The sequence below is a fragment of the Filicampus tigris genome, chromosome 3 (assembly GCF_054856515.1).
Source record: "Filicampus tigris isolate MCC_2025a chromosome 3, RoL_Ftig_1.0, whole genome shotgun sequence".
Taxonomy (NCBI): domain Eukaryota; kingdom Metazoa; phylum Chordata; class Actinopteri; order Syngnathiformes; family Syngnathidae; genus Filicampus; species Filicampus tigris.
The window spans coordinates 18,600,409-18,628,322 of record NC_141219.1 but is presented as its reverse complement, the minus strand read 5'-3'; the positions used below and the strand labels follow the sequence as shown (position 1 = coordinate 18,628,322).

General features: G+C 40.2%; 1 protein-coding gene and 1 long non-coding RNA gene across 4 annotated transcripts in view; one reads left to right on the top strand and one right to left on the bottom strand.

Annotated features, from left to right (window-relative positions):
• The window catches only part of LOC147150161 (uncharacterized), a 99,172-nt gene that overhangs the window by 5,927 nt on the left and 65,331 nt on the right, over window positions 1-27,914 (top strand). The window lies entirely within an intron of this gene.
• Window positions 1-27,914, bottom strand: part of galnt18b (UDP-N-acetyl-alpha-D-galactosamine:polypeptide N-acetylgalactosaminyltransferase 18b) — an 83,420-nt gene that overhangs the window by 39,121 nt on the left and 16,385 nt on the right. For both annotated transcript variants that reach the window (XM_086026156.1, XM_086026155.1), the window contains exon 2: window positions 1,440-1,635. In XM_086026156.1, coding sequence (XP_085882282.1) covers window positions 1,440-1,635 — 196 coding nt within the window. The remainder of the gene's footprint in view (window positions 1-1,439; window positions 1,636-27,914) is intronic.

Sequence of the window (27,914 nt, the reverse complement as noted above, 5' to 3'; positions counted from 1 at the left end):
GACGTGCACATCAAGGTTTGGTACACCTTGGACTGGTCATCAGTCAATCACAGGGCACAAATAGAAAAAAACAATTCACACCCATGGACAATTTAGAATACCAAGCCAAGATTGAAACCCAGGACCTTTCTGCCTGCCCTACAAATATGAAAACTATTTAGCATTTCAAATGCCAACAATGACCACTCGATGCCCTTTTCCACCCAAGTTAAGTTTTAAAACCGCAAAATCCAACCTGGCAATGTACACTTGTGCTCATAAGTTTACATACCCCGAAGGTATGTAACTACTACCGTGGTAGAGGGGTTTATGCGTTCCAACGATCCTAGGAGCTAAGTCGTCTGGTGCGTTATGGCCCTGGTAGGCTCAACCATGGCAAAAAGGTCTTTGGAGTTGCCATGGTGAGAGGTGCAGAGCAGGTGCGGACTGATGGACCGATGGAATTTAGTCGGACTAACTGACGAACTACCTCCTAGACTGACTAACGGACTGACCAACTGATCATTACCGGTTGGTTCTGCTTGAAAAACTGACGGACTGACGAATGACAGACTGGCAAACTTGTAAACTAGTAAAATGTCCACCTCTGAAGCTGTGTGGTGCGGATCTCTCTCCTCTGTGGTGACAAATACACTTAAAGAGGAAGTCAACCCACACATATTTTTTTTCAAGAATATGTTTATGCAGGCCCACTAGATGAAACAAGGCAACATGATTAAGATTAAGTGTGAATAAGACGACACGCTTCTGGACTTTGAACCAGTGGAACCAGTCCAACGTGATATGGTTAAGATATATGTTTGTAGACAATGATGATATCGACGTCTTTGTAACAGAATAGAGGATGGCAATTTACCACTCGATTTAAAAAAAATTAAAAATAGTGCTTCTATTGCACTGATAAAAAAAGATTAAGTTATTTTTACATCTTTGATTGAAACAGTAACGATTAATAAACTTGGGCCAGTTTGAAAGCCACATGACTAAGCTTTCAATTCCTTTTGGAATTCTGTTTCTAATCTGCTACAAGGGGCGAGACATTGATTATTTTCTAGGTGTTGAATTTCCAGGAAAACTTCAGGTTTTTGAGGGTGATTCCAGAGACGATCTTAGGTTTTAGAGAGATGTTTAGCCAAGCGCTCTAGGCCTTAATGGGTTAATAGTGGTATTTGATTGACAGTTGAGCGGGGCGTGTTTTCAGCACATTCAGCGGTGAGAAGGGCTTGATTTTTCACTTGATTGGCTTGATTTGGAAGCTTCAGTTAAATACAGTACTTTATCTTATGCAGCGATTTTTTTTTTTTAAATCCTTCAAATTTGACATTGTTCTTAACAATCATCTTTGGTGTGGCAAATTCATAAGACCGATTTATTTTTCACTTTACAGGGGCTATATAATTGTTTTTTGTACCAAGCCTGATATTGTAGTGTCTTCTTACCCAGTAGGCCTGAGATCTGCTATAGGCCTGTCTAATGGGAGACGGTCGCTGAGGTAGCTGTTGTAGCCGTAGTACTGGAACATCTTGAGCGCCACTCGTCGATTGTCGGCACTGAGCTCCTGACCCCAGTGAGCGAAGAGAGACGAGTCTGAGAAAGACGTGTCGGCCTGCTCATCCTCTCCTCGGCCCGGAGCCTCTGAGACACAAGAAGACAAATAGCATAAAGGATTGTCTTGACCACAGGTGCTCCAAGTGTGCGCAAAGAAACAGCAAAGGAATATGGCGCAGAGATACCGGTAATACATTTACTGTGATAAATGACTATCCTGTGGTCAGATCAAGCATGAGGCAGAGTTGTCTTAAAACAGACCAGGAGTTCATAGTCTTGACGCAAAGCCCAAGTGTCCTTGAACAAAAGATCCAATCACTAAAAGCAGCCGGTGGTTGTGTCTGCAGACGCTCTGACTCTTTGACCTCCGGGGATGTAACTGAAAAAATCCCAGCACGTCGACACCCTGCCCGGAGCAGCTTCTAGAGCTTTAAAGTGACAACTTACCAATGAACACAGCTATGTGTTATTTTCGGCCATAACTATGCAAACTTAACACGAATATGTGCACTTTTGTGCATCTCGGCCTTTCTCAATTCATATTAGATCTGTGAAAACTGAATGCAGTGGTACCTTGACTTACCTTAGTAAAGGTAAGCAATTGTCCTCTCATTTTGTTGCTGTTTTTCATTTGATTCTATTTTTAATTGATGGTCTAAAAATGTTTCTCATACCGATATTTAATTATGACTTTACTACTGCATTAGGTTGGAATAGAGACTACGACTCCCGTTCAAAATCAGGTTACATTTGTGTCACAGGAACGTAACTCTGACCTGTAGTCAAAATGACTAAGAAGTTACAACTAGAAATAAACAGGTGGAAACGTGAATAATTGTTATTCTATAAAAGTGACTTTGTGTTATGGAAAACAAATCTTGAAATAAAATCTCGAGTAAATCAGATTTAATCTAAATTTCATTTGTTTTCTCTTCCTACCCTTATCCTAACCGCTTATCCTCACGAGGATCGCGGGCGTGCTGGAGTCTATCCCAGCTGTCTTTGGGCTGGGGCAGTAGGCGGGGTACACCCTGAACTGGTTGCCAGCCAATCGCAGGGCACACAGAAACCTTCCACTCCTTAGTGTTAACCAATCAGCTCCCGCCTACCTTGTGTGTCTTGTCAGTCAGTATGCTTGTATTTAAGTTGCTACTTTTTGTTCAGTCCTTGTCGGGTCATTGTCGCTGTGGTGATTGTTGTCGTTGCTGTCGGTTGAACTGAATTACCTGTTGTCCTGTCAAGTCTAGTCTAGTCTCTTTGCCACGAAAAGCAAGCCAAGCCTCGTAACCACGCCAAGCATCAGTATCCGGTCTCTTGTCTTTCATTAAAATCTCATAAACTGCTCTCCTGCCTCGCTCTCTCGCATTTGGGTCCTCCCCATCTTTGCAACATGCTGAATTATGACAAGATAATTTCCTACCTCAGCCTGGTTCTTACCTTAGATTGTGTTTGTGTTTGCACATTAAAGATTACAGTCCTGTTTTTCCTCATGAGATTGCAGGGTGAAACTTGCAGCTGTCTACTAGTGTGAACTGAATTTGTGGCAACAATGGGGAAATGCCAATATGTTGAGGATAATGGCTCGCAGTGACGTATTGTAAAAAACAAAACAAAACTATGAACTAATTCATTTTCCGAATGCTGAACTTTTTTTTTACCATATAAACTATGAGCCGAACAAGTTCATTAAAAAAAAAATTGTGAACTCAGCTTGAAACAAGTTCACGCAGAAAATGAACATTGCCCGCCCATCTTAACCCTAATGATGCATCATTAGTCGTCAGTCTACTGTACCTCACTTCAAGAGAAGAATGTGAGAAGAAGATACAGCAGATTTTACAGACTCAGTATCCAGTTTCACTAATGAAACTGGGGCCGGAGGAGTCCCAAACTAGGGAGGGGCACAGTATGGATTTAAAAAAAAAAAAAACCCTCAGCAAACAGCCACAGGAAGAGAAGACGCAACAACGACTTAAAATACTCGCAAATATTGAAGGCAGGTAGTGTGTTATCGGGCAGGGGACATTACCTGTGGTAAAATTATTTTGACACTGGTATAGCAGTTAAGAATGTTTTACCCAAATATGAACATAAGGAACGTCATATAAATACCTATCCGTCCATTTTCTATACTGCTTATCCTTTGCAAGGTCATGAGAACCTGAAGCCTACCCAAGATAACTTCTTGGGGCAAAAGGCAGACTGCACCCTGGACTGGTCGCTAGTCACTCACAGGGAACATATAGAGACAGACAAGCTCTCATTCCCTGACACCCACTTACAAGGACAGACCCCGTCTTCTAAACCTATAAACATTCAAAGTCACAGATACTACAGTAGAAACCGAAAATGGTGACCGCAATTGGACCAAAACAATACCTGCACCTCACATACACGTAATTGTCTTTAATAATGGAAAATATTTTTTTTATCCATACATTTTTACAATACTCAAATCTAAAAATATACAATAAATAGCAACAGCCGTAAATACAATTTAGGCAGTGACTGATTTGCGTACCACAAGAGGGAGCCCGTGTCCTACTACACGCTGACAATCACTGCATTAGAGGAACAGCAGGCAAACGTTTAACAACAGTGCATTTTTCAGGTGCCAAAAACAAATACGCTTGCAGTCCGTGCTGATAGACACGATCTCCATAAAACATCGGCAGCATCTGCTCGAGATTCAACATTGCCCCCGAGAGCTTTGTAAATGCATGTCAGAGGTGTTTAGCAGTCAAGACGATAACCTCCCGGCAAATAGGTTGGAATGCCAATAAAAGGGAGGGAAAAAAATGCACGCTTATTGTGAATTCCACAGGTTGCTCGTGTAATAGAGAAATTCCTTTGACTCTTGCTGCCTGTTGAGACATTAAACCAGGAATGTTCACACTCCGGTGTGAATATTGAAGCACTAAAAAGTTTCTTTTAGTACACCCTAGATTGGTTGCCAGCAAAGCGCAGGGCATGAAAAAGGGATTTATAGCGAGAAAAAAGTGGAAGCGCTCGTGAATATAAGTGCACAACAAAAAAACGATATATCTTGTTACCATTTAAAGTTAAAAAAAAATCATAATAATCTCACATGTTTCTATGGTACAAAAGAAAGAAGACGAGAAGCTTGTTGAAGATAATGGCATATAATGTTCGTTTGCATGTCCGATAAGAAAGAAATGAAATAAAATGAAAAGTCGCTTTGGGATCGTCTGTTAATCCCCGTGCCTTATTGAGTCTATAAAAGAGCAGTTTTATGACACAGCTTTAACAGTCTACAATACTGCTGACAGATTGAGGTTTTGCGGAGGAATAATTCACTGCCTGACACAACTAATAAACACCTTTTAACTGCAGGTGGAAGCAATTTCTTCTTTTACCTGTTTTTTTCTTAATCCTCTTAAAATGGAGAGCAGCTTTAACAGTGTACACGCGCATTGTACATGGCAGTGGCTTTACACTGCAGCAAAAAGAAGAGCGGAGGCACACTCATGGTAATATGCTTGAATTAAGGGTTGAATTAAACTATTCAAAGCAGAGTTACAGCTCTACATGGAAGGAAAAAGGAAGTCATTTGTGTTTCTTTTTTTTTTTTTTTGTCCAATTAGGTTTTATCTTGTGTTGTCATATGAATATAATCTGCCCAAGGCCTTCAGAATCCCGACTGCTGGCACACGCACACACACCCATATACATAAACATCGTTGAAATGGTTGTTTAATATTTGAACCCATCAGATTTTCCATTTTGCAGTTTTCCATCCTCAATTGGCCTGACATCAAGTACCACCTAACGTGGCTCTCCAAGTACCAACATGACCAACAATACAGTAGAGTGCACTGTAGTCCTAAAAATGTAGGCTATAGTTAATATTTTTTTACGCCACTGTAACGTTATGCACTGTTAGAACATTATCAATAAACCAAGTCATTAGCTCTTTAAAGTATGTACAAACTAAAAAATAAAGACAGTTAATATGAGTACATGCAACTTTGCAGCTGGTTCAGCATTCCTGACATGTTTATAAATGATGGCGCAACTCAAATTGAAGTCTGTACTGTGGCCTTAACATTTTTTTTTTTCTGTAAATTCTAGTGTGTTTTAAAATGGAACTTAAAACTATAGTGTGCACCGTTGCACTAAGAATACTATGAAAGTATCTATAAATACACAAATAAATACTTGTAAACACGTTTCACTCTTTCCGGTTACCAAGCAATTTTTTTAATGCAGAACACACTGAAGTCAAATGAACAGCTGGGATAGGCTCCAGCACGCCCGCGACCCTTGTGAGGATAAGCGATATGGATAATGGATGGATGGATGGATGAAGTCAGATGAGTAAAATCTGGAAAAGGCACTGTGCTAGAAAATAAATAAATAAAAATGTGTACTGGTTTTACGTTTTTATGTACCTGTTAATGGTCGAAAACGTTTTGCTTTTATTCACAAAGGGACGAGGCGTGGGCCATCCAGCCCGGTGCTCGGTAGGCCTTTGTAATTTTTTCAGTTCAGTTTGCCTCCAGAGCGACGCCCTGAGTTGGGGAATAGAAACATAAGCGCTGCGAGCGGCCTCCTCGCCCGACTATGGGCTTGCTCGCCTCATCGTCGCACCGACCGATAGGCGGACCGTTCAGGCGGAGGGCTCCTACTGCTCACGGGTCGCTCTCCTGCACCCGAGAAGCCGCCAGCACCACCCACTTCCCCATCCCATTCACCCGTTGCAATAGTTGTAAAAAGCACTCCTGGCGCTTAATATCTATAATATCCAACCTATCCAGCTTGCACATGTATCTCATTATGTCCTTTTCATCAACGTGAAATGTGAATTCACTTGGACTGAATGTTAACTGATGAAGGCTAATTTTATCACCGCTTTCCATTGTAAATCCTTTGCCTGCCGCTGCTACTATCCTGCCAGCATGGCTGTGTAAACAAATACACATGGGGATCAGTACGTAGCTCTATTGGTGGCGCGTAGGACGTAACTATTTCTTTTTGAAAAGAAGGGGAGTTCTGAGTTGGCTTAAAATCCAAACACACTTTTTAGACACACTATGGAGACAATATGAGGCACATTTATAACAACATTTTGAATTGGGTACTGATAGATTATACTTACAAGTGCTATTATTTGCTTTAGTAATGGTATTCATCCTCAAAGAGGCTTGGAGCAACCTGGTGGGACACCAAGAAACTAATGATGAGGTTATATAAGATGTCTGAGTGTGTGTCTGTTGGTTTGTATTAAGCAGACTGGACATGTAATATGTATGAGAAGATTTCCTAACTAACATATGAGTGATAACATTGTCAGTTCATTTACACTATGTATGTCGGTGCTGAGGGAACACTCTCACAAAACATATATGAGGTATGCCAGAAAACCTTTCAGGACTGGTGTCACAAAAGATATATTTCAAATCAAAGTTTCCTCTTGGAAGTAATCCCCTTGGAGTCGAACCGACTTTCCCAGCTTCCTCTGCTGTGCCTTCATGCACTACCGGAAGGATTCTTCCATGGTCCGTCATCATCTTGATGTCGACCATGCCTTCAAAAGAGGTTCCCTTGATGATCTCTTTTAGCTTGGAAAATGGAGGGGTAATCACACGGGGCCAGGTCGGCGGAGTAAGGAGGTCGCTCCAGCGCGGCCAGGCTGTCGGATACTCACGAGTATTTTGAGCAGGCACGTTGTCACGGTGAAGCAGTTGTACAAGTTGTCCTGCCACAACTCTCGCCTCTTCTCGCTCACATACTTTTTCGCAGGTGGGCATTTTGCTAAAGTTTGCCGGTTCGTCATTCGTTATCCGTCAGCGGCCTGGGTAACCGTCCGTCATCCGTCAATCCATATATTTTTTTAAGGTGAACCAAACTGTAATCGTCTGTCGGTCAGTCCGCCATGTTACTTTAACCGTGCTTTCGTCGGTAAACATCAAAGGTCCACCAGTCTGACAATCGTCAAGACGGGAAAAAAAACGGTCCAACAGATCCATCCATCCATCAATTATCTGAACCGATTTGATTAAAATGGTAAATTGAGTCTTCCGTCTTTTTTTTTTTTTTTTTTTTTTTTTTGTTTTCCATCTACAGCCTAATGTCAACGGACAAACGGACCAGTTCGTTGCTCAGATGGAATGCCCACCTCTGCTTTTTCGATGCACCCTCTTATTAATGTTCTTTCTTTTTTTCACTTCCAGTAGATGCAAAATGTAAAGATCTCACCATGCCGTTTTTAGCAACGTTATCAAAACATGAATGCATTTATTTGAACGATTCCGACTAAGTGTCATCATATTCAAAATGGTTTTCACAGATGCATTGTCGCTTTGTTTATTAACCTCAAATGCATTTTGAATGAGCTGTTCCACCACTCCAGCTGTTCCACTTAAGAAGACGAAGCATAATATGTTACAGCTGCTACCATCAGCTATGTTACAGACTACCATCATTGACATGGTATTGTATAGAGAGGGGTGAGCTGCAGTAATATGTGAAACAGCATTCTAATGGTCTTTTGTGGTGGGGGCACTATTACCCGACTCGCAGTTGTACGATTTGTCAAATTACATTTAGTCTTCTATCTCACAGACAAAGTTCATTTTTATTATACAATAATTTTTCAACGGAGATTAATTTTAATTAAAATCTGCCTCAGGTTTAAAATGTCACCATCATAAAATCTTCATTGGTTGTACAGGTAATGTTTGTTTGTTATTTTTATTGTAAAGATTCATAACTTTTTTTTAAGAGCGATGTCTTGATCAATATTTTTTGCACCTCAGTTCAAGTCACTTCATTTTCAATAACTTGTGATATCATGTCCTGATTTGATACATTGGTAGAGCGCTAAGAAAAAAAAGGGAGCCCATCTAAACTGCCTTAACTGACTTAATTCTTTCATTTGAATGTAAGTATCCCAACATGATACCTTTTATATTGCTATAAGTCTAGTGCAGAAGTGGTTCAAAGTAAACCGAGTAAACAAATAAAATCTTTTTATAGCATATCAGTGGTGCTGCAGAAAATAACGATGCAAACAAATTACATTTAAATATCCTGTCTTGAATAAAAAAAAAAAGGTAAATTCTAAAAAATAAAATATCAGAAATTCAATTTCCTGCAGTCACAAAATAACAACCCCCTTAAATGGTCAATGAATCAATTCCACACAGATTAACATAATTGTAGAAGTAAAACTAGAGCGCTTCAGTCTGCTTCTAAGAGTTAGCTTCAGATTCTGTCACAAATAAATAATAAAATCCCAGTTGAGGGTAGTGTGTCATACATACTACCTTCTAGTTTGGATATCAACAACTGAAATCTCAGGCTAGGTTCACACCGCAGGCAAATGCGACCCAGATCTGATATTTTTTTTTCGCCCATATGCGACCTGTATCTGATTTTTTTTTCATGACTGTCTGAACGGCTCAATTCCGATTCTTTTCAAATCCGACTTGGGTCGCTTTCATATGTGCTCCTAGATCGGATACGTATCCGATCTTTTCCAATGCCACGGCGGTCTGAACGGCCATATATCCGAGATTGACGTCATCCGGAGCCTAAAATGTGCTCCGCGCAGGCAGAGGGAAAGTGCTGGCAGCAGGGGATCGAATCTGCAAAGTTGTTTTGAGTAACACTATTGACTTTATATTTTACTTTCATTTAATCCCACTTGAAACATGAAGCATAAAGTGGACATTTATGGTGATAGTAGTAATTCAGCCACGGCTCAGATCGATTCATGTTTTATGCACGGCTATGGCGTGACGTCATCGTTAGTGATGTCTCCATGAAAGGAGATATTAAAGCGTCGCTTCGCGATTTTCCCCAAATACTCTATTATAATGTAATATGAACGCTTACACAAGAAAATCTGATTTTTTTTTTTTTTTTTAAATCCGAATTGAGCATTAAGACCTGCGGTGTGAACCTAGCTTCAGTTCTATGTGAAACTCTCAATTTAAAGACGTTACGATGCACTGTTCCAATTTTAAAATACATCATCCCTTACGATATCCATTAGTTACAGCAAGCCCACTACAACTAACATCACCAGAATGTTCCAAATTTGCTGTAAATTGTGTCAAGTTTACTTAACACTTCTCTTTCGTATGTCACTTTAGAAGCGGTGCCATCAACATCAGCGCCTTTGTCTTGGTCACCAACTCACCGGCACACTCATTGCCACTTGCTAATAGATGTAACATTTGATGTAACTCCTCTTAGCTTTTGTAAGTCAACTCAGCCCCTAACGCTAGTTTTTTTTTGTTTTTTTTTTTGTTTGGCGTTCGTTTGTTCGTTGTTGGTATTTGTTAATTTAAGTGCTGTGCAGTCTTAAAGCTGAAGTAAACCCAAAGATATTTTTTTCAAGAACACGTTCTGTGCAAGCCCACTAGTTGAAAAAAGGCATTCTGATTACCGGTAATATTGCGTTTGTGGAATAAGAGTTAATCCACCTGTTTTTAGCCATCTGTGGGGGCGGCCATTTTGTCACTTCTGTTGACTGAAAATGACTTCACAGTTGCTCAGGGCTCAGGTAACGACCAATCACAGCTGAGCAGTTGTGATGTCATTTTCAGTCGACAGACTCACAAAATGCCCCCAGAGATGGCTAAAAACGGGTGGATTTCTCATATTCCTCAAACGCAATATTAGTCAGAATGGCATGTTTCAACTAGTGGGGCTGCTGGGAACATATTCTTGAAAAAAATGTTTGGGTAGATCTCTACTTTAAAAATTTGCAGGTTGAAAAAAACGACATGCATTTTTGTGAAATCCCATCACTCGTGGACATTGATTTTTTTTGCCTCTCGTCTTTTTCACATCACCATACAAACCCAAAATGTTACGTTGTTTAATACAAAGCTTAGCTATTGCTGTTCCATTTGATAACATATTTGTACGTCAGGACTATTTTGTTTCTTTATAACTTTAAAAATCAAGAAATAAAAATAAAAATCGGATCTTTTTCGTCCAAAATGGATCATCTGAAAATTACATGAGATCAGTGTCATGGAGGTGCACCACTTCTGATCCCGCATACACTGTATAAGGCCAAGCCAATGGCTCGCCTGGCTTTCGTTAGAATGACAACCAGTGGGCTGGATCTCATCAGGGAGCTTCTGACAACGTTTGTAATTTTTGTATGATCTCATATTCTGATGTAAAACCCCGTCGCTTCCATTTGTATCAATCATTTTAAGTCAAGTCAAGTATGCCTTGATTGGATTTTAGGCGTGATGTATTCCAGTGGACTTGATTTGGAAAGTCACCTCCCATCTCCATAAGGTTTGTAGCAAAGTACAAACCTTGGCAAGGTTACAGAAAATGCTACACTTAATGTTCCTAAGAACAAAGTGTCCTCCACAATTCTAAAATGGTCACTCTGGCTCAGCTCCAACTATAGTGATGAAAGAAAAATCCCGAAGAACCACCATCCTGAAAACTAAAATGTACATGCGTTTCCTGAAATGCTCATTGATTGTTACACTATTGCTGCTGCATGCTGACAACAAAGTCAAACGGATGTCAAGAGATAAAAAGATCTCAGGATCAACTTGACATCAGACAGACGTTTTAAACAAATCTGCCCCAGCAGTCCAAATACAGGCAGACATTTTACAATTTATCCTCAGCCACGGTGTCATTCTGCATATAAAGTACACACATCAGACACTTAGCTGCTGTCACAATATGAATGAAATTTTCCTTCAGATGGCGACTGATAGGCAGGATAAGACCTTGATGTAGACTACAGTCTGATCTCATCATTCTTGTGAATCACACTTAAATATTTATTTCTTGGTAACAATAAAAAGCTACCGTACAAAAGAAATCAAGTATTTTAGAAAACATTGACGCCAGCCGTTTTCATGCATAAAATCCCCCACATGCTGTCAGTAATATTTTCCCAAATACATCTCCGGCAGAGAAATTCAATGCTGCACATTGTGACTGTGTTTGCTTTTCGCTTTTTGTGACAGTGTCATGGGGAGCTACTTTCAAACTTCCGATATGACTTGCAATCCAACACAAACATTTGTTACATTTAGGACTAAAAGATTGCGACTATAAGAAATAAAAGAGAGGGGAAACATTTCTCGGGGCCTCGTCAGGTACCACCAAGAAGGTGTGTCATGCTTGAATACATCAATTGATCTGTGTGGCCCTAAAGTTAACACCACTGCATCCCCACCTCTTGGGCTGACTGACTGAATAGCTTGAAAATCAATAGTTATTACTTTGGGTAGTTAACCTCGACAGTTTGCAATTTGGAACAGAGCATTGAAAAGGAACATTCACTTCCTTTGATTTAATCTCAGCTACCTTCGCCATCTTGTGTCAGATTGCATGACAATCAAGGGGGTTCCAACTTTGATACAGAAAAAGAATTATTTACATACATTTCAGACTTCGAGAAACTTCAGAAGGCCAACAAAGTAACTGATTCGGCTATTCGGCACTCATTCTAAAACACAGAAAAAGAATGGTGAAAAAAAATAGTAGAGTTTGGGTTTGTGCTTGAGCTATTCTCGATTCAAAATCAAACCAACAGCTGATAAAACATAATATGTGTTGCGCTAGGTAGAAGAAAGCAGGTGTCGTGATTGTCTAAAAAGGTGATGCATGTAAAATGCCGTGTAAAGAAAGCCACACATCAAGCTAAGTGGGGAGGCGCTCATGACTAAGTGTTTGTTTTGACATCAAAAGGTGGAGGTGTAGTTTTGTGTTTCACAAAAGCTAATAAATCAATATTAGTGTCAAAGTCGATGTTCTGCTTGTCATGTTTCTTATTTAAAAAAAGCTTGTTTTCTCTGCTTTTGGCAAAACCAACCAATTTTCTACTGCCAATAAGTAAAGAAAGCTAAAAAACTACAAAGGTTTTATTTGGGAGCAAGAAAAGAGTCTACTCTCTCTTTTGTGAGGTTTGGTGCTTATGTTGTCACACAAAATGAAATTCTGTCGGCAATATGGGGAACCTTGCCTTCATATTCCACACATGTGGTACTTGAAGCGGAAGTCAACCCAAACATATTTTTTTCAAGAATATGATCCCAGCAGGCCCGCGAGTTGAAACACAGCATTCTGATTAATTTTGCATTTGTGGCATATGAGTTAAGCAGCAAAATGCACTCGTTTTAGCCACCTCTGGAGGCGGCCATTTTGTCTCCTGTGGACTGAAAATGACATCACAACTGCTCACAACGACCAATCACGGCCGACGTGTTTTCTGAATCTGAGCCGTGATTGGTATGATATATGGTATGATATGTGGTCACATGACCAACTTCTTCCATGTTTTTCTAATTAACAGGGGTGGCACTTCTTGCCCCTTGGCACTCCTCTACACTATAACATCCCATACAGAACAATCGTTTAAAATCTACGATATACCGGCTGCGCGAACGATGAATCACGATATAGTGGAGTTTCAATGCAGTTCAGAAGAAAATGCACAACAAGTGATAGCAAGTGAGGTTTGGTCCACCACTGGTAGGTGCTCTGCGGCGAGAGACGGAGAGGGGACATGTTCTCTCATTAGGATGCATCAGAGGCTGGCACATCACACTGACATTTTCCTTTTCAAAGAGGAGAGGTTGTGTGCCGCTCTGTCTTTCTCTTTGTTTATTCCCAAGAGGGGATATGCAGAGGCAGAATTTAGTAGGAGGGTCATGTTTACTTGCGGCATCCTTTGTCATCCCTATCCGTTTTGTGCAACTCTCCTCATTAAACCCAGGAATCACTCTCGCCCTTCATAAGGATAAAGGTCCTCTTTGTGTTTTTTTTTGTTTTTCATCTTTAGGAGAAGCATTCTCGTTATGAAATTCTTTGTCATTAGTGCAACTTGCAAGTAAAGTGTCAGCGGCTAGCCGCCACACACTGTGCTTCTCTGCAATAACAGGAGCGATTTTACCCCAAGACAATGTTCACGTTAATGTATCCCGTTCTTTGGACGTTGCACCTGTGTCACAAATTTCTACAGTTAGATATTATGTTGTCTTATGCCTGAGAAAATGTAACCTTTTTTCAGCACTTACAAGCCATGTCTGTCTTCAGTCTGATACAATTTGACCAGTAAAAGCTTGTAGATGTTTGCAATCTCATTCCTGGCATTGTAATCCGAATTGCGTCCATGTGACTGATAATCTCAGGTTGCACTGGCTTGCTCAAACACAAGGCTTGGAGCTGTTGTTGATTATTAGGTCACAATGCCTGCTTGTATTAATTAAACTTAAAAAAATTGGTGAAATCACATGAACACAACTCTCCACAAAGGGCTTAATTAACCTCGTCTTACCATATGATCTGGTACAAAATATTACCAGAACTAGGGCTGTCAATATCGAATATTTCAGAACCAATATCGAATATTTCTGAATCACCAATTTCAGAATCATAACCAATTTTATCGATTATTCCATCAATTCATCTGATAAAAAAATACATTTGCTTTAAAGTTCCATGCAAAATCCTTATTTTTCTCAATTACTGTTGTTTATTTAGTATTGTTAAATGATTAAACAAAAAACAAATAAACAACGATTAAGCAATATTACACAAGAGGGAGCGATATTGTACTTTTTGAAACTAAGGCTATGTTCACACTGCAGGACGTGATACCCAATTCAGATTTTTTTGTTCGATCCAATCTCTTCATGTACTCGTTCACATTCCCAAAACAAATGCGACTTCTAATATGAAGGCAACGCGTCCGTGATGTGAGCACAAAGCACGATGTTCAGTGACGTGCGCTCAAAAAACGTCACATGGCAGTGTTTATCGAACCAAAGATGGCAGGCAAGGGTTCATCTCATCTCATATTGCCAGAGTAATGAGGCGGGAGGAGGTAGAAATATTTTGGAGAAATGAAGTGACACTCCTCGATCTCCTCATTTCGTGGAGATGTAGAATGCACAGTTCTGTGTTTGTTGTTTGTGTGCTCAGTTCGTTTGTAATTCTCATCTTTTATGGATACATGTTTGGGTGCTTTGATTAATAAATAATACAAAAAAAAAATTCATGGAGATGTCTACTAAAGATGATGTTACTTCATTGCCGCGTGTAATAAATGAACCGTCTGCGTGACTAAATTATCACCACATATGTCAACTTCATGCTTCATGTTTGCTGCATCAGATATGTGTTGCATATGGGCAAAAAAAAAAAATCGGAATTGACAGAGCTGGGCAGCGACCCTCCGTCCCCGGTGGTGGTGTGGTGTACCTTGAGGCCCCACAGACGCAATGACGTGTGTCCCATATTCTTCTTATTTCACCGATGACAACGCTGTGCGTGTGTGTGTCACTTGTTTTGGTTTGATATTTTTTCTTTGTTTGGCGGCGTGTCTGCTCGTGCGGTACCTGCGTCTGATGTAAAGATGATGTAATCGACGCCGATTGGCTGCCGCCGGCGAAAGACGGCCCGGAATCACGTGGGTCGATTGAATATGTAGGACGGAAACCGGGGACGGAGGGTCGCTGCCCAGCTCTGGGAATTGAGCTACTTGTTGGATACAGATTAATGCCAAGGGCTACTAGTTGAGGCTGGTTCAGGTTCAACATGTCAATTACAGGTTACTGATACTATGGCTGCAAATAGTTACTTTCAGAATAAATTAAACTGACCATTATTTTTTTTTTCAAAAATTCATTATGGTCCAGTCACATGTCAGAAAATGCGAAAAATGTGTGCTAAAAAAACCCGACAAAAGGTAAAAGGAGATGCCAGAATATTAACTGCTGAGAGGTTGAAATCAGAGAACCCGGAAAATGTCAAGCTAGATGAGTAAATACTCTGGTGATTTGTGGTTTTCCATCTTCACTACACTCCAAAACAAATGGTCTAATATTCTGTATGCAGCTGTTTATGCCTGCCTGATAGACCGTGTCTGGTTGGGCAAATGTTTCTCATGATAGAAAAAAAATCCTGCAATCCAACTGTCACTGTTCTTCAGTTGGAAATGTTTTTCAGAGGTTTGGTATTTTCATCTTGTTCTCCTCGTGCTTGCGTTGGTTTTCTCTAACTTCCTCCCACATTCCGAAAATATTTGGTTCGTTAAAGATTCTAATTTGCGTGTGGAAGTGAGTATAAATGATTGTGTGTCTGTATGTGCCTTGTGATTGACTGGCGACCAGTCCAGGGTGTACCCTGAAAGGGTCCGGCCAACCAGTTACCCTTAACTGGATATGTTTTAGAAAATGAATGGAATGACAATAAGTGGCTGAGTGTTCCCCCCCCCCCCATATAAAAAACCATCGTATCAATCAAAGGGAAAGAACAATGTCTGCAGGCAAGACCGGACTTTTGATAAAAATGAAAAGTGTGCTTTTAAAGTGGAAACAATTTAGAGAGCCAAAGCCATTTGGAAATCTTTCAGAGATAAATGCAGAACCTCACAACATTCATATCTGGTCGGAATCACTGACTCATCATTTTTATGCCCAGCAGGGGCGGTTCTTAATAAAGTGGCGTGTGAGTGAAAGCCACTTCAAGCGCCTGCGCGGGATATAAATCTGAAATATATTTCTGAGCAGAGAGATAAGATAATGTAGCCTATGAACCAGTAATGTGAAGAAGGCCGTTCACTCATCTTCCTGAGCCAATATGCTGGCGCGTGTACTATTAGATATGATAACCCTTGACCACGCTCATCATTTTTACGTCAGAAGAAGAAGAAGAATATTTACCAGAAGTTACGCGAAGCAAGCAAAGTCACCTTGAAATTTAGGTACAGTGTTTGAGTGATTTTATGTTTCACAAATAACAGTGAATAACTTGTTTTCACATCTTAACTGTATGAAATGATCGTTAACGAAGTAACTAGAAGCTAAGAAGCTACATTTACTGCGTTACATTTACTCAAGTAATACTTGGGATGAATTGTACTTGCCAGAGTAGTTTTGATGCAACATACTCTTTACTTGAGTATATAGGTTATGAGACTTCCTGCTTGGGTGCTGTTTACCAATCAAGCGTAATCACTAGTGACAGCCGGGCGGTCATATGACCGCACGCAGTCTTTGCAGACTTGTCAAAGTGACTAATTTCCATGACGAATGGCATGCGAAGTTTCGAGAAGAATATTCCTGGCCTCACATTAAGACAATATTTACATTGAAGTGCACAAAAAAAAAAACTGTTTAATAATGAGCCGTCGGCTGTGTCCGCACAAAAGTGGAAATTTCATCTTACGAAAGCTGGACGTCTAACTTGAGAAAGCACATGGTGGTAACTTGTAGATATCTATGTTGTTGTTTACTGGTTTGGGCTGCGCATATGCTGGCAGTTTTATACATTTCATATTATTTCACAAATATTTTATTTGGATTTATTTGTGGCTCTTTTTGAAAAAAGTTACTCACTAGTTACTCAGTAGTCTGTTCACTGAATACATACTCTTACTTGAGTAATTATTTTTTTTCAAGAATATGTTCTATACAGTTAATATTTTGTCTACAAATGTACAATTAATCAGATCACGTCATTATTTTTCATGTTCAATTAATACCTACAAAAATATATTTTGCCACTTTTTTGTCGACTGAAAATGACACCACAGTCACTCAGGTAACAACCAATCACGGCTCACCTATTTTCTGGGTTTGGTCATGTGACACTCGCAAGTTGAGCCGTGATTGGTTGTTACTTGAGCCCTGAGCTCATGTGATGTACCTTTCAGTCGACAGCAAGTGGCAAGTGTTTTTAAAGGTATTAGTTGTACATGACAAATAATGAAGTTATCAAATTATATAAACAAAAAGACAAAAGTATAGACAAAATATTATATTTTTACTGCTGAAATGGCTTATTAAGGTCTCACTGTTCAATTAAAACCATTCATGTTTTACATGAATGTAGGCCACCACTTTTTGGTCAAACACAAGTGTGTCTGTACCTCATTTAGCATTTGTAATGCTGTGGGGTATTTAGAAAAACAGTTGTAGCATTTGATTTTGCCACGGCAGTTATTGAGATCAAAATATTTTTTCATTATGAATATCCACCAAGCCATTCATGTTCCCCATCTAATTTTAACATGGTGGTGGTGGCAGTAGTTACAGTTTGCATGACCTGATTTTTTTAATCCCCTTTTGAAAAGGCAGGTTTTATTTGCGTACATTTACTTGTCATTTTAGAGCTGATGGAGGCAAAATAACCCGTCACGCTTGGCTCTCAGTTCTTCCAGGGTATCCTTATTTGTAGTTTGCCCTTGATTTCATTGAGGAGACTTTTAATGAGTCCTTTGAGGTTTTTGTCCATTTTTATCATCTTTTGAATTCCCGGTATCAAAACACAGCATCTTTTTCTGTCTTGTTCAACAAAACAAAAAGCTACGAAAGTTAAATGTGAGGTATTGTGATGTTGAAGTGGCAGCACATTGTGCGTGATAAGAGATTGTATCTTGAATAGCAACCATTCACACAGCAAGCAGTTCTACGTTTCCTTTGAATTGTTCCCTCAATGTGATTGAAGGTGTATGGATCAATATGTGCAGCGGTGCGGTGATTGGCTGGACAGAAAAAGTTGTTAGAAGTGTTGAAGTGTAATGTCCTCTGCTTGAGGACAACCTTGGCCCAATGTAATGGACTAAAATAAATGCAGAGGATGAAGGAAAATAGGTCACTTGCACTCTTGTAATGTAAAGGAGTACGAATGCTTTTTTACTGTACTGTAAGAATATTCACACATCTTTACTTCATTAGTATGTTTATGGCAACTTCCACTTTTACTGCACTGCACTTCCCAAATACAATGCATACTTTCACTCCGATATATTTACACTAACCATCTTCGTTATTCGTAACTACAAAATAAAATCTGAAGAAATTGTATGATGATGTCACAACTGAACAGCGGCGCACAAAGCACTGAACCATATCAGGAAAAGATTGAATTGTGAGGATAAGTTTTTTGGAAAATGGATGGGTGAATGGATGAATTGCGGTTTTTGGGATACATACTGCGATTTTCGATTCAATTCATGATTATTTTTTTTCACGTCAAACTTCAGTGCAGTATTCACTATGTAGAGTAACGTTTACAAGCATGACGGAAAATTACAACATACCATCAAAATATTAAAAAGTATTACTCAAACAATGCAAATATACTAAAGAGGCCGTGTGAGGGATAAAATCCTTTTTCAAGATTTTCAAACCGGTTACTGTATATGTAATTATGCATTCTAGTGGACTGTATGTGAAAACACTTTTCCTTTTTTTAATACCAAAATGTTGCTTGTAAATCAATGCAAAATTGTATGTAAATATTTTGCTATATTTTTGTCACAGACTTAACTCCTTCAGCGAAACTGAATTGCCTGAAATTCATATCATGGTATTAATTGAATCCCTGAGGATGGCTAGCCGTTGCTTGAAGCGATTCGAAGTTCTCTTCCACAGATGAAGCTGCAGAATTTTCATTTTGACAAGAGCAGTTCCTCACTTTAGATTGTGCGGCGGCGAAGAAAGTGTCGAGGAGCAAATGAAGCAAGTGCAAAGTATTGTATGTCAGCCCTCAAAATTGGTGACCTGACAAATCTGACAAATCATTTGAACAAGTACTACCACCCAAGTGATTATAAGGTAAGCATGAAAATGCGAGTGGAATCCGCACGGCCACTACTGCCACACATATAGATTTAGCAGATTAGCTGCTAATAATTATCATTAGCTATGTTTACATGGACACATTTATTCGGATTAAATGCCTGATTGGAATGAAAGTGCTTCATGTACACACCCAATTCGGAATATTCTGACCCGATCAAGCCCATTGCAATCAAAATTTCATGCCGAACGTGAGAGGTAGTTTATGTTGATTGTTAATCCGAACGGCGCGCATGAAAATACTTATTTCAGAACAAAGCGACTTTACCGCGCAAGTCTGTTTACGCGTTTTTGTTATTCCTGGAAGCTAGTAGAAGCAGAGCGAGTGTTATATTGTTTGCAGTTTTTATGCGACTTTAACTACAAATGTATACAGTTAAAAACTTTTTTTACATTATTTTTATTAAGTGGGTAAATGTGTGGGTAAATGTGTGAAACAAATGTTCTGTTGACCTGATTAAAGGTGAGCTCATTGTGAGCCTCAACTATGACATGTCTTGCTCAGAGTTTTACTCTGTAGTAGTCAAAGACAAACCACTCCTCGCTGCAGCAAGATCTCAGAAGAAACATAAATGGAAAACACTGGCTGTCTCCAGATAATGTGGCACTGAGCTGTTCATAAGTTATTAATGTTCTGCTTATTATTTATTGTTTTATATTAATCTATACCGTTTTAAGTTAAGCAGGAAAGATTTGTGTTTGAGAGATGTTTATTTTGATAAGTAAATTTTGTTAGTTTGCATTAAAGTACTGGTTTTCACGTGTTCATCCATCATCCAAAATCTTATCCTCACAAAGGTCGCAGGCGTGTTGGAGGCTATCCCAGCTGTCTACAGGCAGCAGGCGGGGTACACCCTGAACTGGTTGCCAGCCAATCGCAGGGCACACACGAATGAACAACCATTCGTGCTTACAATCATACCTAGGGACAATTTAGAGCATTCAATCAACCTACCATGCATGTTTTTGGAATGTGGGAGGAAAAAGGAATACTCGGAGAAAACCCACACAGGCACAGGGAGAACATGCAAACTCCAAACAGGAAGGCCAGGGCCGGATTTAAACCCACAACCTCTGCACTGTGAGGTGGACGTGCCAACGATTTTACCACCGTGCCGCCAACTCGGGTTTAAATAGTTAAAAATTGTTTCACCAACAAAAAAAAAAGAAAAAAGTGACGCAAGGAAGGTTGCAGGCAGTCAGGTTGACCGTCTCTGCCGATGAGGTGTCCCTTATTTATCTTGCAGTGAGTTGGCAACTCTAGTTACACTCCGCAAAAACCACGGACTCGTATGAACCAACCGATGGCGGAAAAAAGGTTGGGACCACTGGCTTAAAGTGCATAACTCCACCACAGAGAGGCTAATTGTTAGCCTGTGTGCGTATGGAATTCCCCATTGCATGTTAGCATTAAGATAGCGGAGGCTGTGGTTGTTTTAAATACACATTTAATTATCTTTGTTTTATGTTTAATTTGTCAGTAAGCTTCAGCCAAGTGGAAATGAACCCTTTTATTTTATATTTTATTATTAATTATATTTGCCGAACCGCTGCTTGTGAGTCACCTGCCACCATACGGCGCTTGTATCTCAAGTTTGCACTCACACATTTCAAACAAGGTATGATGCACGCCAGGGCTGAGTAAGAAATTACAAATTGTTTAAAAAAAGACAGCTACTTAAAACCCCCAAGAAGGTGCAGGTAGATTATCCTTTAGGAGAAAAACATGCCACTCTCTGTTGTGGAAGCATCGCCTTTCATACACAGTCATGGAGGATTATCCTAAGATGAAAGGCAGAAAACAATCATTTGAAGAGGAATACGGAGAAATACAGTGCAACATCTAAAGTCTCAAAAGTTGGAGTTCGGACAAAACTTTCGGGGAAAATATGCCTCACAAATCGCACAAAATATTGAGTTCAAATCATGCTGTCATCAATCTTATCTAATCATAACCTAGAAACACAATCATATTTTTGAACAGCATAACACAGTGCTCCACTCACCATTCCCCAACATGCTAGAATATGTTTTAAAGAGCCATAAAATTATCAAACCAGAGCTTGACTGCAAGGCATGATGGAAAGCCCTCTGTCATTGCACAACATGAGGATAAGGTGAGGTATTTCATTGTTAAACAAAGCTTTCAAAAGGAAATGAAATGCACAAAGGCTCCATTGTATTTCACAGTAAGCACCAGAGGTGGGCATTCCGTCTGACCGACAGACCGGTCCGTCTATCCGTCAATGACGGACGCCCGTTTTGCTGACGCTAGACGACAGATGGGAAACTTTAAAAAAATAGACGGACTAAGCATAGAACGAAGTCGATCACTAACCTGGTCAATGCCGAACGGAGCTCACAGTCCATTATAGCGGACGCCTGTTTTGCTGAAGAGAGACGATAATGTGACCCAGAATACATTGACTCTATATGTACAGGTGGCGGTATGCACCAAAGAGAGAATCATGACTTATTCAGCCTGACCATCTCATATCCAAGAAGTAATAAAGTGCCAGTAAATTTGAATACAGAGAGAGATTCATAGAGAACTTCTTGTGAGTTAATTTTTTACATTTCTATTTTTATTTTTGGAAAGTGTGGGGTTAGGATGTTTTGAAATGGTATTTTTCAGGCCCACACTCCATTTCACAAGGTGGCAGTAATGCAATAAAAGTTGTCTGTCAACTGCTCAAAAAAAACATTTATTGTAAATTATGCTTTACTTCAGTTTGCAAAGACTACAAGCATTTTAATCCACCAGGATTGTAACTTTGGCAACAATGTGACACGGGATTCTGGTTAAGGTAAGCAAAACTTTACCATTTTAATCAAATCACTCCAGATAATGGATGGATTTTTCATCTGTTGGACCTTTTTTTCAGGATTGACAATAGACGGACTGGTAGACCTTTGATGTTTTGATGGAAGTGCGGTTAAAATAACATGACAGATTGGCCGACGGACGATTACAGTTTTGTCTGGCTTGAAAAATAGACGGATAGATTCGTGACGGACGGGTACCCAGGCTGCTGACAGATGATGTATGACGCACCGGCAAACTTTAGTAAAATGCTCACCTCTGGTAAGCACTACAAAGTCCTTAAGGATCGGAAATCATGTGGAGGGTTTTTTTTGTTGTTGTTTTGCGTTTTTTTTTTTTTTTTAGTGCCTTTTTTTATACACTCCTCAACATCCTTTGAGTACTGCCTTCCGTTTCCAAAAACATCTTATCACTTTATGATGGCGAAACAATAAGATGTATAATTAGCTTCAAAGCTCTACTGTGTTGCAAAAATGTGAACCAGCACAGCGCTTATCGCTGCCAAACAGACAATAGCACACGACATTCGACTTTTACACTCTGTCTGTTTGAAAGACTGGCTAGTCAGACTGAAGCGCTTCTGGCTGGTGGCTGATGGTGGCCGCTGCCCTCAGTAGAACGCTTCCAAAATGTTGCCTCACAGCTGGAGCCGTCATGTTTTGTCAGAAAACTGCAAATGCTTGCAGAGCCCAGGGTTAGACAAACAGTACACAGATAGCCACAGGGTAATATTGTTATTTTATTATTTATTAAGAGAACATTCTGCCCGGCCCTACAAGTTCTCGGAGCACACCAGTGGTGGGCAGAGGTATAATGTGATTACTGCACCGTTGCACGGAGGAGTCACAAGACCTTGAAGCAATAATGGCTTTCACTATTTGGCGCTGCACTTGGTTTGCTGCCAAATCAGCGTGAAGTGACATCTAATGCCAAGGGTAAATAACGATTTGGGAAAATAAAGTTGATTGTAAACATCGCGTACTATACATTATATATACTATATTCAGAGGTGGGCATTCCGTCTGACTGACGGACCGGTCCGTCTATCCGTAATGACGGATGCCCGTTTTGCAGGCGATAAACGATAAACGTGAAACTTTAAAAAAAAAAAAAAAAAAGACGGACTAAGCATAGGCAGAAGTGGATTTTTGCCTGTCTATGTAAGCGTCTATAAGTGGGGTCGACAACCCACGGCTCCGGAGCCGCATGCGGCTCTTTCATCCTTATGTTGTTCATCCTCCTCTGCGTGGCTGGGAAAAAATAAATTAGCTCTTCACCCATCCGTGAAGCAATTTTCTAGATCATGTATTTTATTCAGCCTTGCAGGGAAGCTGTAGCCAAACCTAGCCGCAAATACCCTGGATCGCACACCAGCTAGATTTTTGAACTGTATTTACGACAGTAAATGTAATTCACAAGTCAGCTCTCCTTTTTCCCTCTAAACTCAAGAGAGAGATAGAACGCATTTAAAAGCATCTCTTCTAAACGCTGATGAATATTTACAACTGTTATTGTTTGTTCTTGGCGAAGGCTTGCGCCCTACTGACCTCTGTTGTTGTTCTTTGTTTTATTCAATGACGTGAATGTTTAGAACGGAATCTGTTTCTTTGTGAAACAAGAATTGCATTGTCTTTCCGCCATGTAAAATGAAAACATTAATAATTGATGGCGAAGTTTCCCGATCATCAATGAAGCAAATTTCTTCGAAAGGCCATCCCTGCACACGACGCTTTCCGTTTCTTGAAAAACAAAGTTCTAAAAAATGCAACACAAGCGTTGAGATGCTGTTCCATTTTTTTCTACAATGCAGCAGAGACATCCCCGAGCAAATACCAGCCGAGTTCTTCAGGGAGATTTTGTAATGACTTCGCTTCAGCACTGTATCACCTCCTTAAAATGGATGGAATCTATTTTTATGCTAAGCATTTGCATTCTGGAGGAATTTGTGAATATTTGATGGCTCCGGCTGTCTCAACAGGAGGAGCCACAGACAGCTGGAGGATGCTGGCAAAGTGCTTCAGGCATCAAATGCTCTTTCATGTGCCACCTAAATCTGTTGTGTGCTCGCAGTACAGTTCATTTTAACCAGTAGGGGACTGAGGAACAAGGCAAATATTAGAGCTAATACAAATCAAACAGTTCTTGGAATGTCAAATAAAAAGCAGGGATTGAATACGTCAGTTTAGGTTCATTATTTTCATCATTTTTGCTGTGTGCGCTGTGTAAAATGTGTACGACTTTTTCCTTTTCTACAAAATGTGTGCCGCCCTTCTTAAGCAATACATATGGTTTCAAACTGACTATTCAGTAACCATACCACAGCAGTTGGTTGTCATAGCAACTGGTCATACACATGACTTGAACAAACAAACATAGTGAGATCTCGCCACAACTACAGGAAGTGAAAATGAAGCAAAATACGCAGCTGTCTCAAAGTTCATCGCAAAAGTGTTTGATGGAGTTCAGAAAACATTTCGTTTTGCTTTCAAGAAAATTATCTGCGAACTTGATGAGAAAAAACATGAAATGGCTGCTACTTCAATTTTTTTTTACAGTGGACTATAATGTGATGAAAATCGAGCCGAAGTCCATCAATTGATGATGTCGCAGATATTTTTCAGCTCAGTACAGCGGTACCCATTTAGTGGGCCACGAGCCGATACACCTAAAGACAAATTTCGAGAGATCGGCATAGAAACAAAAGAAAATGCCATAAATCCAATCTTCAACCCAATCTAGTGGGTCAAAATAATTAACCCAACCTTGGGTAAAAGTAGCCCACTCTACTCCAAATCCTGGCTACCCATTGAGTGGGTTAGGAAAACAACCCAGCATTTTTTAGTGTGTTCGATCGACCATATTCCATACAGCAACAAGTGTTACAACAGTGTCTTAAAATGGCACAAGTGTTTTGATGTTGGTGCGTGTTGGGATATGAATAAAGTTCTTAAATAAAGGCAGGCAAACCGACGGTTCCAATTCGCTTCGTCATGAAAAATGACGGACTGAGGGATGACGGACGGGTACCCTGGCCGCCGACGGATGACGAATGACGGACCAGCAAAATTTAGTATAATACGCCCACCTCTAGTGATGAGTTGAATTAAGATGTCGATGCTGAGTTGTTAAATCGACTCGTCAACTAGTTAGCTAATAGGTTCAACAACTGGATATGTGTAATTTTTTCTCCCTTTATTTGATTGCGGTTTGTTTAAATCACAGCATTAGTGATCCTCACAAGATGTCACAAAGCAACACACACCGCAGAGAGAAAACAGAGATGCAGATGAGTGGTTACCCCCAGATTGCATCATGCGGATAACAGAAGGGTCCACGAGGTGAATTGAGCAGTGTAGAAGGCAAAGGAAAGGGGTAGACATCAGGGTGACGCTAAAGATTTCATACAAAAGGATTTCTCCAGGGCATCTTCTCATGTTGTAATGTAAAATCTTTACAACATCTGCTGTGAAACACCTTTCAGAGGCACTTTACTGTAAAATGGAATAAAATGCTGTATAAATTCAACCTGACATTTTCACACATTCTACCTGCTATCTTATTCAATATGAAAAGGGAAATTATTGTATTCTTTTTTTACTCTCAAAATGCTAGGCCCTATTTTCATGCCGGGCACAGACGGCAGTCGAACAGTGCGCGTGGGTGCGGTTTTCTTTCTTTTGTTATTTTGATAGAATTTGCACAGGTAGAATTGGGCATAACGGGGCATTTGTGCCTTTGTGCACCATTGTGGGATGTAAGTACACTTTTCCCGGCCAATCCTAGCACCATCCCTCATTTGCATCGAAATCACGGCGCTCCCGGAGCAGTACTCCCGAGTATGTCGTGCTTGACATGGCGGAAACAGAAATAGACTTGCTGGGGTCGGTGCATTACATTGGTAGGTAAAGTGTAAGATCCCTCCTTGCAGATGATGTAGTCGGCCATGCATGGGGAAATTGCACTACCGATGTGTATGAATGAAATCAGCTGACGTCCACCACACACATCCACTGAGCGTCAAATTTGTCTGCCTGCGCCTCGATCAAATATACTTCAATTGTGCTACATCACTTGTGCGCAGAGCTACGCCTACTTTTTGCGAGTCTAAAATCGAGTCTACTCTTTGTAACCACATTTGCAGATGCACTGGGTGGCGCCCAGTGAGGCTACCAAATCCATAAACACGCTGAATTAGACCAATGCCCCGCGGGGCACGAAAATGACCATGCGGCCATTTTCACGCCAAGCGCAGACTACTTTTTGTTACCAAATTGTTAAATGAGTCAGGGGCGTAACATGGCTCCAAGCACGGTAGACTAGCCCTGGCACAAAAATGAGGTTTTGCCCGTTTTTACGCCAAGCGCAAAACAGGGCATCCTGAAATCCCGCTCGAGGTCATCTGGAAAAAATCTCAATGGTTCAGTTAAACAAGCAATTCATTCTGAATGTGTTATTTCTGCAGCTAATATCATAACTAATATCATAAACCTAAAATGTCAAAAATGGTCATATCCATCCAGTTATTATTCATAGAGTGGAATAAATACATATACGTGTTCAAATTAACAGATGTAAGAAGTATACTGTAACTAGAATAATGTGACTAATATAGTGGTGCCTTGAAATATGAGCTGTCGCTTGGTCGACATTTTTGTTTTCAGATCAAAAGCACTTGACATGATTTTTTTTTATTTTTTTTACGTTTTAATCGTTGCTTCTGTTTTGGTAAACTTAAAATGCCCCAAAACTGCCTGACCTCGAAAGGAAAACATAACAGGCCTGCCTGTGCACAACATTCTATTGAAAACTGCTTATGAATTTTAAAAGCATCTTTTTGGCAGACGAACAAAAAAATGTGTAAGAACATGCAGGAGAGCAGAAGGCAACTTCAGTGAGAGGAATTTAAAGCCACCTGTGTGTCTCTACATACATCTTGGCTTTCCTGAAGAAAATAACGTTCTGCGGTTGTCAGTGCTGTGGGAACTAATAAAGTAGGCCATGAGGACTGTAATTATTAGTGTGGGCGGAGACAGATCACACATGAGTGAACTCTACATGAACTTATAGTAATCACTGTTTAGTGCATATACTGTTATCAATTCCGAGGGTGGAAAAATCTTGCCCAAGAGCTTTTAGTATGCTGTTTTAAAGATTGGTAGATTTGTCCAGAAGAAAATACAGAAATATGTACAAATACATCCATTATGCAAGTCGCTGATCCTCACGAGGGTTGCGGGCTGGAGCCTATCCCAGCTGTCTTCGGGCAGTAGGCGGGGTACACCCTGAATTGGTTGCCAGCCAAATCGCAGTATAAAAATACAGCGCTTGTCCAAGTGCAGTGCGTAAAGGAATCATTGCCTGAGTACAATTCAGTTGTATTTAACGTTTAAGTGCAATACATTTGCATTTAATCTTTAAGTACGGTTTGCTTTTGAAGTTCTTGTAAAGTGAAAATAACTATATATATCTTGTAAATTTGTCACACCAAATAGAGAAGAATGTTGTTGACATCCCTGCCAAATTTGAATGATTAAAAAGATTGCTGAGTATCTAAAATAGGGCTTCAGAATCATGAAAAATGAAGCCGTTGTCTCCGTTCTCAAATGCTGTGGGTGTGTCCGCTGAAATGAATGAAACCACTGCCCCCTCAGCTGTCAACTGTCAATCAAATACCTCTACTCTGACCTGGAAAAATGGATGCTACTTCGGCAAGTGTATACCCCACCGGGTCATTGTGGGGCTTTTCCACGCCACAACAATGAGGCGCTCTAAAGCAGCCATGCAAGCTTGAAGTCCCGGTCTACGCTGTCCATCAAGTCAGACTTTAAAAGAGAAAAAAAAAAAACCACTCTTCAGCCTTTCTCTGTGTGACATGCGCACACTCAGAGTGGACAACGAGGCGCTCTTAAGCTACCGAGCCAGCAGACTATTTGAAC